This window comes from Lepisosteus platostomus, chromosome 24, assembly GCF_059453375.1.
Source record: "Lepisosteus platostomus isolate fLepPlt1 chromosome 24, fLepPlt1.hap1, whole genome shotgun sequence".
NCBI classification, from domain to species: Eukaryota; Metazoa; Chordata; class Actinopteri; order Semionotiformes; family Lepisosteidae; genus Lepisosteus; species Lepisosteus platostomus.
In genome coordinates this window covers 12066544-12080966 of record NC_142634.1, presented here as the reverse complement: position 1 = coordinate 12080966, position 14423 = coordinate 12066544, and the positions used below count along the sequence as shown (strand labels likewise).

Sequence of the window (14423 nt, the reverse complement as noted above, 5' to 3'; positions counted from 1 at the left end):
CTCAGGCATGTCTTTATGTAAAGCAGAGAGAATCCGAGCACTTGGCCTCCCTATCCACAGTATAATATTCTGCTTATCCCCATGTAAACATTCTCTTTATAAGGCACAAATATGATAAAACATCATTTACGTTAGTATACCAAGAAACAGCCCTCATAACATGCACATATAATTTCTACAATGATCGGTGTCTCTAGCCTAACAGTGACTTTATTGCTGATGTTCTATCTCGTGCATGATGTACGTGCTACTGGCAGGGAATAGCGCAGTGAAGGAGCTCCCTCTTTCCTATAACTCTCTGTTCAAGCACTGACAGAAGTGGCAATAATGAATCAGCTGACTTGAATCATTTGGGGTTAGTTGGCATTGAGACAAAATGCTAGCCTTGGGGTGTTAAGAGCTCCCTGATTCCCCAGTCTTATTTTCATCTCACTTTGTGCTTCTTTTCTTTTCAGTTTCATCCAAGCATATCCAATACAACTTAGTTTTTTTTTCTACCTTTCTGGTTTGTGCTGCACAGCTGTGCGGGTTACATTTCCCCAGATAGCATGACTTCATCTGACCTGTGCGCACCAGCCAAATAGGTCCCTTGTGTTCATTCCGTTTCAGCATCTTTAGTTTTCATCTCGCTAATATGACACTATCACATGTTGTGCTTTCAAACTGTCTTTCTCAATTTGGTTTAGGACCTCTTTGCCAAAAACTGGGGATTTCTTTTAACAAGTCTCTTGCTGTGAGACGTGGCTTGAAATCTTTGAAAGCAATATTTTTTTTCTTTTGGTATTATGGCTGTGCCTTGGTGTTTATAAAAAAAAAACTTCATGCATCAAACGTTGGTATAAAACATATTTCCTTGAATAGAAAACTGTGTTTCTAAGAGGCAATGTATATGCCTTTACTTTACTTTAGGTTATTTAAGCAAAGAAGCAAGAACAAAAGTTATCAAAAGGTTTTGTTTCTTGTGAAAAACTTTGCCCTACTTATTCTGTTATTTTACTAAAAAGGTTTCTGTGGTTCTTTCTCACATTCGCTGATAGTTTTCTAAATAGAATAAATTCTGTGTTGTATTAATGATGATGCTGCCTTGTCTTGTCACAATACAGAGCGTATTCAAAATGTGTACTCAAATGAGATTTGTCAGGGGAGGGAAAATGAATACTCTGAAAATTATACCCTGCTCTTCTTTGTCCTTAATTAAAGGACATAACATAAAACATCTAAAGGGAAAAGAGAAGGAATTCTGTTTTTTTTTGGCTGGGGACACTGTTAAAAAATGGCATGGAGTAAGTATTTTATAAATTTAGAACATAAGAAAACTTTATATAGAATTTGTCCCTCTTAAAATATACCTAACCACAATGTGGTAATGATCTGCATGCCAGAGAACCACATTAGGCCTTTAAAATCAGATGATACACATTAGTTTTTGGCATAGCTCATTGTAATAATGCTGTCAGGGACAAGATTAGTGTGAGAAATAGCATTGCTCACTCTCCCACTCCTTGTCTTTTTCTCTAGGTGTACATGTAATCTCTGTTTGACTTTAAGACCATATTTTGAAGATTAATTATGAAGGTTTATAAGTCTTACTTAAAGTTTTACTTAAAATATCAGTGAAGCTACTGTATAGTGATAAGAGCTGAAACTGCATGCTGTTAGAATTAGCATTACAATTAGTTTGGTATTTTATTGCATCACCTTCCTGGGAGGTCAGTGTAGTACTCTTGACAACTCTTTTCATATACATGTACCACTAATATTTTGAAGGGCAATGCTTCAGATTGGGAAATATTTACAAAAATTCATGATTATTGCACCAATATTGAATGAGTTGATTAAAATGTACTTGCTTAAAAAGGCATTTTAACTTCATCCATCAATCATTTTCTAAGCACGTTGCTGAATATAGGGTCACAGGGGAGCTAAGAGACCCTGGACTGGATAAAGCGGTGAAAAAAACTGGACCCCATCCAGGGTGTATCCCCACCAAGGGCATCAATGATGATCAATGTATCTTACAATGTACCTAAATGGGACTTTAGAGAGCTTTTATATTTATTCTGAATAAAACAAATTAATATAAATCTATTTGAAAGTCACCAGTATTTTCTAATTGCTAATCTGGTTTGGAAAGGGCAAACCTTCTTTAGCAAGCAGGTGATACAGGGAGTAAACATGGAATGCTACTAGTAATTGCTACTAGTGTGACATACCACACATTCATGAGAGTATGGAGGCATGACATCATTCTGAAATTGTACTATGCCGTGTGCCATTATTCAAAGTCAAGGAGGTATGACATCATTACAGCTGTTGGATATCTCATGCATTCCACATTTGTTGTGTGATAATTAGATGAAATATACAGCAGCCTATTGGACAAGCCAACCTAACATCACATCGCCAGACAAGTTTGCTCTACCCTTGTACCTGGTAAGAGTCAGGACTTGGAAGCTCAGGGTAGCTCCCAGGATGTCACCATCACAAACACTGAAATCTGGACACCAGTCACAGTAATTACAATCATTGCCAGTGACACCAAAACCACAAAAAAGAGATTTTAAGGTCTATTCTCAGAAACCTTTTTTTTAATTTCTAGAGTCTGCAATTATTTTTGATGTACTATACCCACTCGATTTGGAATAACTGAATTTTTTGTTTGGCACAGTTCAGCTCACTGTAGTGAGCTACGCACCCAAATGTGGGGGAGAATGAAGAAGTGTACCCAGGCTCCTCTGACACACCCACTTTCTATTACGGATTGGGTCCGCAATCCGTCTCAGTGTTAGACCATATGCGAAGTGGTAAGAGTTAATAGTGCATCAAAATAGCAGTGACAGGTTGTGAACCAGTGAACAGGGGAACAGAGAGAGGCGTCCACATCCGAACAGGTCCAAAGGAGGGTCAGGGCACAGCCCTTGAGTCCGATAGCGTGAGATCCATCCTGAGACGACACAAGGTTTAAATCCCCGGGAAGGGGAAAACACAAACAAGGGAAGTCCTGGGATCGTGGGGCGAGGTCCTCTAGGCCCCGGGCTCAGAAGCTCAGGCAATGTCGGGGATGAGGCTGTGCCCTCAGGCGTCCGGCAGCCTGGTGATAGGTGGGCGACATCCGAACCCTAATGCTGAGCCCTGAGCACTGGAGGGACTAGGATTAAATAGAGGGAGACAAAACCAGCAGCCATATCACCCTGTAACTGGCCAGCAGCCATATCACCCTGTAACTCACAACTGGCAACCCACTGAAGCTAAGCAGGTGTGAGCCTGGTCAGTACCTGGATGGGAGACCTCCTGGGAAAAACTAAGGTTGCTGCTGGAAGAGGTGTTAGTGGGGCCAGCAGGGGGCGCTCACCCTGTGGTCCACGTGGGTCCTAATGCCCCAGTATAGTGATGGGGACACTATACTGTAAACGGGTGCCGTCCTTCGGATGAGACGTAAAACCGAGGTCCTGACTCTCTGTGGTCATTAAAAATCCCAGGGCGTTTCTCGAAAAGAGTAGGGGTGTAACCCCGGCGTCCTGGCCAAATTTCCCATTGGCCTTAACCAATCATGGCCTCCTAAAAAAAAAAAAAAAATCCCCCATCTATGAATTGGCTTCATTACTCTGCTCTCCTCCCCACTGATAGCTGATGTGTGGTGAGCGTTCTGGCGCACTATGGCTGCCGTCGCATCATCCAGGTGGATGCTACACATTGGTGGTGGTGGAGAGGAGTCCCCATTACCTGTAAAGCGCTTTGAGTGGAGTGTCCAGAAAAAGCGCTATATAAGTGTAAGCAATTATTATTATTATTATTAAAACAAGGCACACCTGGAGAATATACCAGCAATCATGCAGAACTAATGACGGGAGTAGTAGGGATGTCGACCGTGACACTTCATCACATCACAGTCCACACAGCGCCCTGCAGGATGTCCGGCACCGATTGGAGGAGAGCTGCAATGCTTGACAACTGGCACCATGAGCCCAAAAACCTTCTAGAAACTGCAGGGGACTCCAGGAGCTGAAAGAGCCCTGGCTGACTAAATTCACTCTTCTTTAAGTGGCACTTAACCAGTTGGACTGCTGATACTGTATGTGTACAGTACCAGAGTCCTGAACAAGAGAGCTCAATCCATTCCTGGGCAAGCACTTTTACTGGTTGAGCTACTGTATTCATGAGCCCCTGAATAACTTCACGGGGGATATCCATAAAGCTCAATTGGTCCAAACATAAGAAAACAACAAGACCTCGTAAAAAAGTATAAAGTCGAATGCACCAATCTTTTCTTTCCTGTGGCACTCCTACCCACTGCTTGTGATATGTGTGCTACAGCTCACTTAGTGCCGTGGATAAGCACTCGGACTGAGCCAGGCAGGCTCTGCTAGGTTCAAGTTCAGCCTTGGCTCAGCTGGTGCACCAGTGGAAAATGAGTGTAAGTGACATTTGATTGTAAATCAGTTTTTTCCAAAGACAGGGCAATGAAGATTATCTCACATAAGAATTAATCCAATTTCCCAATTAAGAAATGGGAAAACAAACTGATATGTGCAGTCTGCCAGGCTTTAGGATTCTAGTTTTTTTTTAAATTGAACCAATGAGTCTAGGGATTTAAACTGAACCTGTTGCCAAGACCTAATTACTACATCACATTCCTAAAACTGTTAGCTCATTGTCCCTGGGGACTCCAAATCCAATTGAAGGAATTACATGGAAAAAATGAGTTATAGTCAGATTTATTTAAACACTTTAAGACAGCAGGGTGAACAGTTCTGTACAATGTAATAATAACCTTTGAAAAAAAGATATATTGCTTTGCTTTGATCCTTTTGATAGAAGGACTAGGTTGGATATGTGTGGCTCTTGCGGTTTTCTGAAGATGATACCCCTCTACTGATCACTGATACTAAATAACTAAATTAATAACTACTGATACTAAAACAAAACAAAACAAGGAATCGACATTCTGTGTCCTTTGAAAAACTTGCCGGGTAATGACTACTGCTGCTGAACGATTTGTTTTTTCATTTTGATTTGTAACTCAACTCTAAATACATCATCAAAACCCTAATGGGAATTTACTCATATCACCCTTAATGTGTCGGTACAATTCACCTCCTTCTACTAAAGGAACCGTTATTAAAATATGTGGCTGACGAGCATTGATTATATACCAAAGGTTTCCCATTGAAATAGCTGATTTCAGAGACTTATTCATGGAAGAAACCATTGGAATAGGTAGTGAAAATGAGTAACATTGACAGATTAGAAGCATTTGATTTTGTTTGTTCTTTTCTCATCTCTGAGAAGAGACCTGATGGAGACAATTGAACATCTTCTCTTTTATGTTTGCAGAGTTCGGAGCAGTACAGCCTTGCAGCCAACAAAAGTAATAGGGTGTTTCTCTATTGTGCCTTTCTGGACTACAGGTAAATGAACACAATGCTTCTTCATTATGTAATAAAATAGTGGGATACAACAAATTTCCTCTGATGCACTCAAACATTAACAATAAATTCCCAGAATGTCAGAACTGTACAGGTCTCTCATATTTCCTGCATTCACAGTGAGTAATGTGTACACATGTGCTATGCAAGGTTATCAATTAGCCTTCTTAGTCTAATATGATTTCTAATTATGCGTGAGGACCTCAGTGCTATGTCCATATTGCATACAATTCGAAATAAAAGCTCTTAATCGGATTACCAGCAGTGAAACTAAGGGGAATGTCACATTTCAAGAGCTCTTCCTAATCCCTTTATCTTCCAGTTCTGGAGATGGAGTGTGGTCCAACAAAGGCTGTGTCCGTTCCGGAGGAAACCTTTCATACTCCATCTGCTTGTGCAATCACCTCACCAACTTTGCAATCCTCATGCAGGTGGTGCCACTTGAAGTAAGTTACCTTCAGCTGTATATTTGTAATGCACACCCCCAACTTGATAACGTTTTTGTAACATATCAAGGGAGGTTGCATTGGAGACTGAGAAACTGCCTCAGAATGTGTGATTTGCTATCCAGACTGTGTTTTCAGAACGGACAGGGCCACATTGCCACATTGCTTTGCCTGCTGGATTTGCTATGGTATGTAACAGATTAAGTATTAGCTAGATGGCACTATTGCTTAATAATTGCAGTATTTAAAAAGAGTGACGAGGCAGAAAGCAAACTTTTTTCCAGTTTATTTCTGTAATCTGTTACAATGTAGTGTTTGCATTTGATAGGTTACTGAATGGGGTTCTGTGTGTTCATCTAAAAGTAATTTAGGAGAACATAACATTGTTCAGATTGTCCATTTTTGAGCGACTTTTTTACCAATCAATCTTGGTGTTCAGGTGTACCATTTCTAGATCTACTTACTGTAATTTAAATAAAATTTAACGTAGTGAAAACCTTCTCCCAGTAGTAGGCGACGTTACTGGACATGGAATTCTGTGCATCTTATGATCCATATAGTTAGTTTCTATATTTCTATAACTGCTTGTGTCCTGAGTGTATGATACCTGGAATCTGGAAACGTTTCTCAAGTTACCTCTACAAAAGCTGGTTAAGAAACCACTTTCCACTTCCCCTTTCTGAACAGCTAACAGCTAAATATAGTCTGAAACATAGGTTTTACTTATTAATTTGATTTAACTCTGTGAGTGATAGAAAACATATGATAGAATTAAAGACATCTGCTTAGTTCAGAAATCAGTAGCAACCAGCCAAGCACCAATACCAAGCCCTGCCCTTTCTGTATAAATATAAAAGAGGTGTTGGAGAGTGCTTAGCATGTGGTGGTCAGATGTTAGTGTACGCTGGCACATTTCTGTCTTTTGGTCAAAATAATAGAAAGGCTCTGACACAGTTCTTGCAGCAGAACATGTTTAAAATATATACCAGACGTAACCCTGTGCTATGGAGGGCGCAGTGATGCTTTATTTCCATTAGGATCACATTTCCCAATCAGTGCTTCAATCATGAAAGGCTTAAGAAGAAGTATAAAATCTCTCCTTTCTCATTACAACACTTTCATCCGATCAGGGAGCACATTCTCTTCATTATCTCATGGTTTTCCATTACCTTCTGTTTACTTTTGTGAACATTTGCTTAACTACCAAGGGATGTCCTGCTTGAATTCAGCACAAAGTAACCTGTATACGCAGATGGCATCTTTAGGCCAGAGGTTAAGGGAGGTGCAGGTTTGTGCTATTGGTCAAGTGCATGAAAGTCCACAATGCCACAAAGAATGTAAAATGCAGAAATAAGTGAAAAAATATATTCTGAGTATATTTTACTTTTACGTATTGAGTGATTTGTACCAGAGTTTGGTAAAATAACACACTCGTTTCTCTATATTATTTAACAGAATATCTTGCTTCTCTAGAAGTATTACATAATCCACAAAGCATACGCAGCATATCGAGTATCATTAAGGACTTCGAATCCAATATGCAAAAAAAAAATCAAGGATCAAGGAAAAACCTGCAATAATAAAAATGCTTGTTAAAGTGCTATTAATGGAATACATACCACAAATCAGGCTCCAAAAGCAATTATACTCAGCACACACAAACAACATTTGCAATCAAAGATATCTCATCTCTAGGTTAGGTTGGCCATGATAGGAACATGAGAGTACAAGGTGAGAGCCTCGATTAATGTGGCTTAAATCCTATTGATGACGAAATCCTTATTAAAAATAGAGATTGTCTTAAACCGCACAAGCACGAATATATTCAATAATTCTTACAGGTGGCACATAAAACTAAAGTCACTGGGCACATGATTTATAATATCCAGCTGTTAATGTCTGCCTTGGGTAAGTAAACTTTTCATTCTCAATCACCCAAATCTGCTTTTAATGCAGTCACAGATGGTGAGGTGAAAAGGTAGAGGCATTTAAAATGTGAGAGACTCCTTTGACTGTTCAACTAAGGCAGGTGCGGTAGCTGTTTTGGAGTTTTAGTTTATGAGCGCAGAATGAGATACCGGTAAACAAGACACTTGTAATCTCCACTTTGATTATTAGATGAGATGAACAAGAATTGATCAATTCATGGATCGCTCTTAATTGCCAGAAGATTTAGGTATCAACAAATGCACTGCAATATCTCCTCACATCTCTAAGTGCAGTGAACAGATATGAAGCAAATATATGATGAACTCCAGTTATATTTCTATTAAATGCCTATGCTTAATGTATCCATGTTTGTTTAATACCCATTAGCAATCAATTTGTTTTACCTAATCTAAGTATAGACAGCTCATAAAAATAAATTACTATGGTGTACAGCATTTGTTAAACTAGGGCAAAATGTGGTATGGAAAATATATGTTTATATAGGTAATAATAAATATAGAGTGCTGACATTGAAGGTATGAGCCTCATGTCATTTATATTTGCATTTTGTATTTTCACATTTCTCATGTTGCTCTCTAGCCCTTTACCTTAGATTTTTTAATAAGCTGCCTTTGGAGAAAAACTCAAATAAATCTGGCCATATTTCCCTCTGGTATTTACCAATCATGGCCTCTATTCTGCTCCCCACTGATAGCTGATGTGTAGTGAGCGTACTGGTGTGCTTTGGCTGTCATTGCATCATCCAGGTGGGGCTACACGTTGATGGTATCTTTTAATATAAGCAAAGCAACACATACGAAGAAGGCTCAAGCACTTCTGAATGTTCTTATATACCTAACAATATGTTAGAAAAAAGGCTTCTACATAACAGCTTGCTTTTTTGCAAAGTGACGGGTAGATAGGCTTTATTCTTTCTCAGTATCCAGGCATAATTAATTGTGGTGCATACACCCTTGTTTGTAAAGGGAATTTGAATTTCTCAGTGGTTGTAGTTTGGCCGGATAATTTACGGTACTGAACAGGAAAGAAATAGGGCCAGGCTCCATCAGCAACCAGTAGGCTGCAATTCATGCTTTGAAAGCCTTATAAATCTAAATATCTGGGGAATCCTTCACTTTTAATTGTAATGTATACAGATGAGGAAGGTGGTATCTGTTACATGGGTAAGTACTGGCACTTTCCATTTATGGTGAGGTTGTAGTTTATCAAAGCTACTTTCTGGATCGGAGTATGATCACACATAACTTCCAATTTTTGGATTATAAAGAAGCTGTTAACAATGTACAGTATACTGTAACTTCAATTGTTAAAGTTATTTCCGCGTTCCGTTTGTTTAATTTGTTTGTATTTACGTCCTTTGTTTTTTATTTACATTCTTTTTTGTGCTCATACTGTACATGCATTTTTGAGAGACTTTACCTGTTAGTCAGTTACTGGGGCTTGTTTTTCATTGCTTATATATAGTTTCTTCACATGAAATATATATATATACCAGTATATGTATATACGTTTTGTAAATATTGTTATTGCCAAAATATTCTCAATACATTTTCAGCTTAAAATAGCTCATACATGCATGTCATTCTGACGGATACAAAAATGATTTTTGTTGTTTCAATACTGTGCATTTTAAGCAAAATAATTCCTCTGCATTTTCCATTTTTATAAATTGTTGAAGGTGTCTGCTGAATAAACTCAAGGCTGCCATCAAATTCAATTTGATTGCCAACCTATTTTATTTCTTATTTATATTGCTTTTTCCACCTTCCTTTCATCTGTTTTATCAATTCTGATTCTGGCTTATTCTCTGGGGATGTTTGCTATAGATACACCATGTGAGCTGTTTTTCTTTAATGGGGAAATTGAATCATTTTGCAAGAGTCAGCTTGGTACTATCTAGGATTTCATATAAACAAGATTGTGAAGTGCCATATTAATTGCATGTAGAATTATTGTACTAATTAGTTGCTATAATAAAAGCAGGTAAAGTCAAGACCCGATGATCATTAAGAGGACTGGAGAGCGGGTGACTCCCCTCTGGTTAGGATGCCGATCCTTCACAGAGATTGCTCCCCACTTAATCAACTGGGTGGGTGCACCCAGTGCCTCACTGAAGAGTAGTGTCTCATTGTCTGCAGCAGCTTCTTGAACCCACAACCTGTCAGTCATGAGTCCAAAGGCTTACTGGTGCAACACTACCCACTTATATTATTAAAATGAATAACAATTCCATGGTTAGCGGTGGACTAAAGTCCACTCCATACTCCACCACGGTACAACACCCACCTGGGTGCCACCATGAAGCCTTTGCAATGAGCTGCAGTGAGGTGCAAATACACTGCAAAATGCAGAAACAGCAGTCGACGAGGTAAACACCAATCAAGCTGTAAAGCAAGAGTTCACTTGAAGATAACTTTGTCAATCTGAGGATTTACAGTTCATCCTGTGTTAAATGTATGATTTGTTGTGTTAATTGACAAGATCCTAGTTTGCCAGGTTTAAAACCTTTGACCCATTGTTCTGGCTGAATATGGGCTGAAGGCTTTCTTCAGACTCACAGGGTTAAGCTATTGTTCCATGCCCTTAAAAAACAGAACAATTTCTGAAGCTGCAGCTCAATAATGCAAAACCATGGCCTTGAACTTTGATGCTATACTTTTCTCTCACAAGAAACTAATTAGAGGCCAACTCCGTTGATCCCAGATGTACTGTATGTGAGCATTACCATCTTGCCATCTTTGGAAAGCAATGAGTTTTAGATTTGTTCTAATTATAAGGTAGTGAGCTAAGTTTATACGAAACCTAACCACTGCCTTGTAATGTCTGAAAAAAACACAGAAGTATTTTCTCAACCTCCCCACCATCCCCACACACACAAAGCAGTAAATGCCAGGCATGAAGTAGTGTGCTGCCGTTCTGCCCAAACAGGTGAAACCTGAAATGCAGGTGGAGGCTGGGGTGAAAGTGACTGAGAAACCAATACCTTATCATTCATTAGGATGTTTGCTGCTTATTCATTATTGAATGTGCAAAAGGTGCCTTGTAGAAGATGTGGTTATGCTCAAAATAAGCGAAAGGTATGGGAATATAATTGATTGCATTGTAAGGGATGAGTGTATGTTCCTTGCCAGATCCATCCATTTGCTTCATTTTTTTAAATTCACACTTCTCTCACTCCTCGCGTAAAACTGTTTTTTTATGCCGTGTCTGCCTGGGTTCAGGTTTTTAATGACTTTTCTCAGAGCTCGTTAAATTGCTTACCTTATCATTCGACTGCCCAACTTCTTCTTTTTTTCCCCTTTCAGATTGTGCCAAGTGAAATCATTTGCTCTCAAGGGCGCAAAGTCATGAGGCGTGTATAGGTTTGCAGGGGTTTCTCCTTTGCTGTTTGATTTGGCGCCTGACCCCAAATGTTTCTCGGCAGCCCCTCAGACCTAGTTTCTCGTCAAATCAGGACGCAGTTCAATTATATGGCTGGGTTGGAGCACGGTGTCAAAAACCTGGCATCACGCAGACTGGGATTAAAAAGAAAAACTGACTCATTTCACCTACTAGTTCTCCGTTTCAGATGAGCGTAATTCTAAAAATAGAGGGTGATGGAATGATATGTATGCTTTTCATACTTATCCATCATCCCACAAATCTAAACTAAAGCAGCTGGATCCCTTTCTCCCTGTGGAAGTGCAAAGCCTAGATTAATACATTAAAGATACAGGCTACAGCCAGAGCCTTGTTTCTTGTTTCACTCCTTTTGTTCCTCTGGGAGTTTTAATTTACAAGTCACAATCCTGAAAAGGGGTGATATGGGGGTGCAGTTGTTAGCACTGCTGCCTCGCAGCACAGGGGCCCTGGGTTCAGTTCTGGACTTGGGGTCCGAAACTGCTACCTGCAATGTTCACATATATTTGGAATAACCAGAGTTGGCCTCCTTGAATAGGTTCTTGTTTTAATGTGTTGCACAAACAAATAAGGAAAATTAGTCTTTCCAGAAGCTGGTGACTCTCGGGTGTTTCAAATAAAACAAAAAATGGAGATGAGTCAGGCATTTTGCAATTTTATGCCAAAGCGATGTTCACAAAATTGCACTGTACAAAAATAGTCCAGAAAAGAGTTAACTGCATTTGTTTTTTGAAAGAGATTGCCGTGTTACCTTTTCAACACAGGCCAATTGAGATCCTGCCTGGTTTTAATCAGTCACAAGTAGGGTGTGTGTTTAATAAACATTTGAGTTCAGTCAGGACCTGTAATAGACTGACCCATTTAATACAGAGGTTATGCACTAATACCTAACTCTTGGCTTTGAAACTGGAATCTACAAATCAGGTTTTCAAGATCAACATGCTTCTTTTTAAGAATTCCACATCTGGGGGTCACTTAACTCAGATATTCCTTGGCTGCTTGTTCTTAAATGACAGTACATTGACAAAAAAATGTTTAGAGATCTGACATGAAGTATTGTATACAGATGTTATTTCCATTTAAATTTAGCAAAGCTAATTGGCACCTTAAATTCTCTTGATGGGGTTCTCTGTGCAGCACTTTTTGCATTCCTCCTTCAGCGGGGTACTCTGCTACAATATGTATTCGTCATTGATAATACTCTGCTTGGGTTTCACTACCACTCCCAACACTATGAAGCAATTGTTTCCTCTTCGGATTGTCCTGCTTTTTTGAATCTCTAACATTGGTTGAGGGGTCACGGATTTGAAAATTAACGCTCCAGGTTTGAAGTACGAAGTTTTTGGTAAAGCCCAGAAATTAAAAACCGCAAAAATAAAACTTAAATTGAAGCTAGTGTTGCTCAGCAGTTAAAGGAGGTCACAGTAAAAGATGTTGTGCATACTGCTTGTCTTGAAAGAGGCAACTGAGGCTTGGAGACTGACTCTTAGTGGTCTGACTGCAGGATTTACTGGACACTAAGCATGTGGTAATGCTAAGTTTGGCACTTGTTCTGTTTTAAAGACTTAACGGAGGCCTAGGAATTGATAGCATGCTGAGAATGAAGTGTGCTCACAAAGCAGTGAAAGAAAGTTCTCCGAGCTACTGTTGGAACAGGGCCTCTGTGTAGGCAGTGCTGTTTCACTCTCCTTTGGAAATGCATATTCACAGACACTAAATTAAAAACAAAAACAAACTTGAAAAAGCAAGCTACTGAGAGACGAGCCTGACATTTGCAAAAATTGAGACTTCTTAGGTAACCTTTAATCTGGGCAGCCCTTCAAAACAGTTCTTCTTTATTAAATTATTTTTAACCATATTGCCCTGAAGGTGGAGCTGCGTTACTTTGAAAATATTTTGGATTTTAAAGTAATGCATTTCTGATCTTCTTGGTGGTCTGTTCTAAAAATTCAAATGTGTATGCTTTATCAAATAGCAACCGTTTAAAAGTAAAGGGTGGCTTGTATAGTATGTATTGTCCGTACTGTATGCACATTCTCTTTTTTTTTCTCACAGAACACAGGTAGACGAGCTCACTATTCATATAGCACAAATGAGCACACCATCTTTATCATATCATAAATAGAACTCATGTGGGTTTGCTGGTTTAGCAGATTTATGTAGAAATAACAGGGAGAAACTTGCGGAGAACTTTAGTGCCAGTCACTTGTGGTTTAGGGTTATGCTGTTGATGGGATGCTGTTTCTGCATGGCTTAAATAGCGCTGTGGTTTTGGAAGGCAAGAAAGATACTGGATGCCCTGAGGCATAAACCAAGTAAACAGCATTAAAATACAAAGCACAGGAACTTTTTTTGGGTATACAACCTCTACATGTCACTCGTATTTTAATCCTTTGGAGATAATCCTCAAAAAAGGTATAGGGATAATATTTCATTTCAGGTTAGCTTGCAATTATCATAGTGATTTTGTAAAGGCTACAAAACCCTTCTGCTTCTGCAGGTAGCAATTATTTGTGGAGGTGCTTGGCCTTATAGGGCTTTTTTTAACCTTTTTAAAGCTTCTCTGTTTCAAGATGTCCCCAGGTGACCTTCTCAGCACATATTCATTCAGTGCAGTACAAGGCAGGCAAATAGATAAATAAACTTGTTTTTTTCTTTCAAAGATATTCATTTTAAAAATCAGTTTCTCTTTTTGCCATTGTTAATTTACTTAAAACACAGCAAAATCTACATGATCAAAGAGAGCAATCACTTCAGAAATACATGTAGGCTACGTTTCTCAACACCTGGTTAACATATTTTTTCAGTTAGATTAGAGCAGAGTTTGACTTTTCTGCAACAATATTTGCAACCACATCATAATTATAGCGATTATGAGTTGCGTGCGTGTTATTATAGATTGCTCTAGATTGCATTTTCTATTTAGGAAAATAAGTACTTTAACAAAATCTGTTGAGTTACACTTTCCTTGGGCTGGGAATAGCAAATTCTTAGGACCAAGCTATTGAAAGGGTGGTTTGCGCTGATGTAATTGTATCAAAAATACATCACCAGCAAAAAAGAGTCCCTGTGGCCTCTTGTCTTGGCCTGACTTGCATGCTGTAGCTTTTTGTATAGAGATTGCGAAGGTCAGCACGCAGCTAAGAGAGGTACCAGGGCATGTTATAATTCAGTCACCAAGCCCCCCTTCTTTGCAACCTGA

The 14423-nt window shown here is 39.1% G+C and overlaps 1 protein-coding gene across 4 annotated transcripts in view; it reads left to right on the top strand.

The window, feature by feature from the left end:
• The window catches only part of adgrd1 (adhesion G protein-coupled receptor D1), an 80951-nt gene that overhangs the window by 31301 nt on the left and 35227 nt on the right, over positions 1–14423 (top strand). For all 4 annotated transcript variants that reach the window (XM_088618098.1, XM_088618097.1, XM_088618100.1 and 1 more), the window contains 2 exons: positions 5335–5408; positions 5749–5872. In XM_088618098.1, the coding sequence (XP_088474224.1) occupies positions 5335–5408; positions 5749–5872 (198 nt within the window). The remainder of the gene's footprint in view (positions 1–5334; positions 5409–5748; positions 5873–14423) is intronic.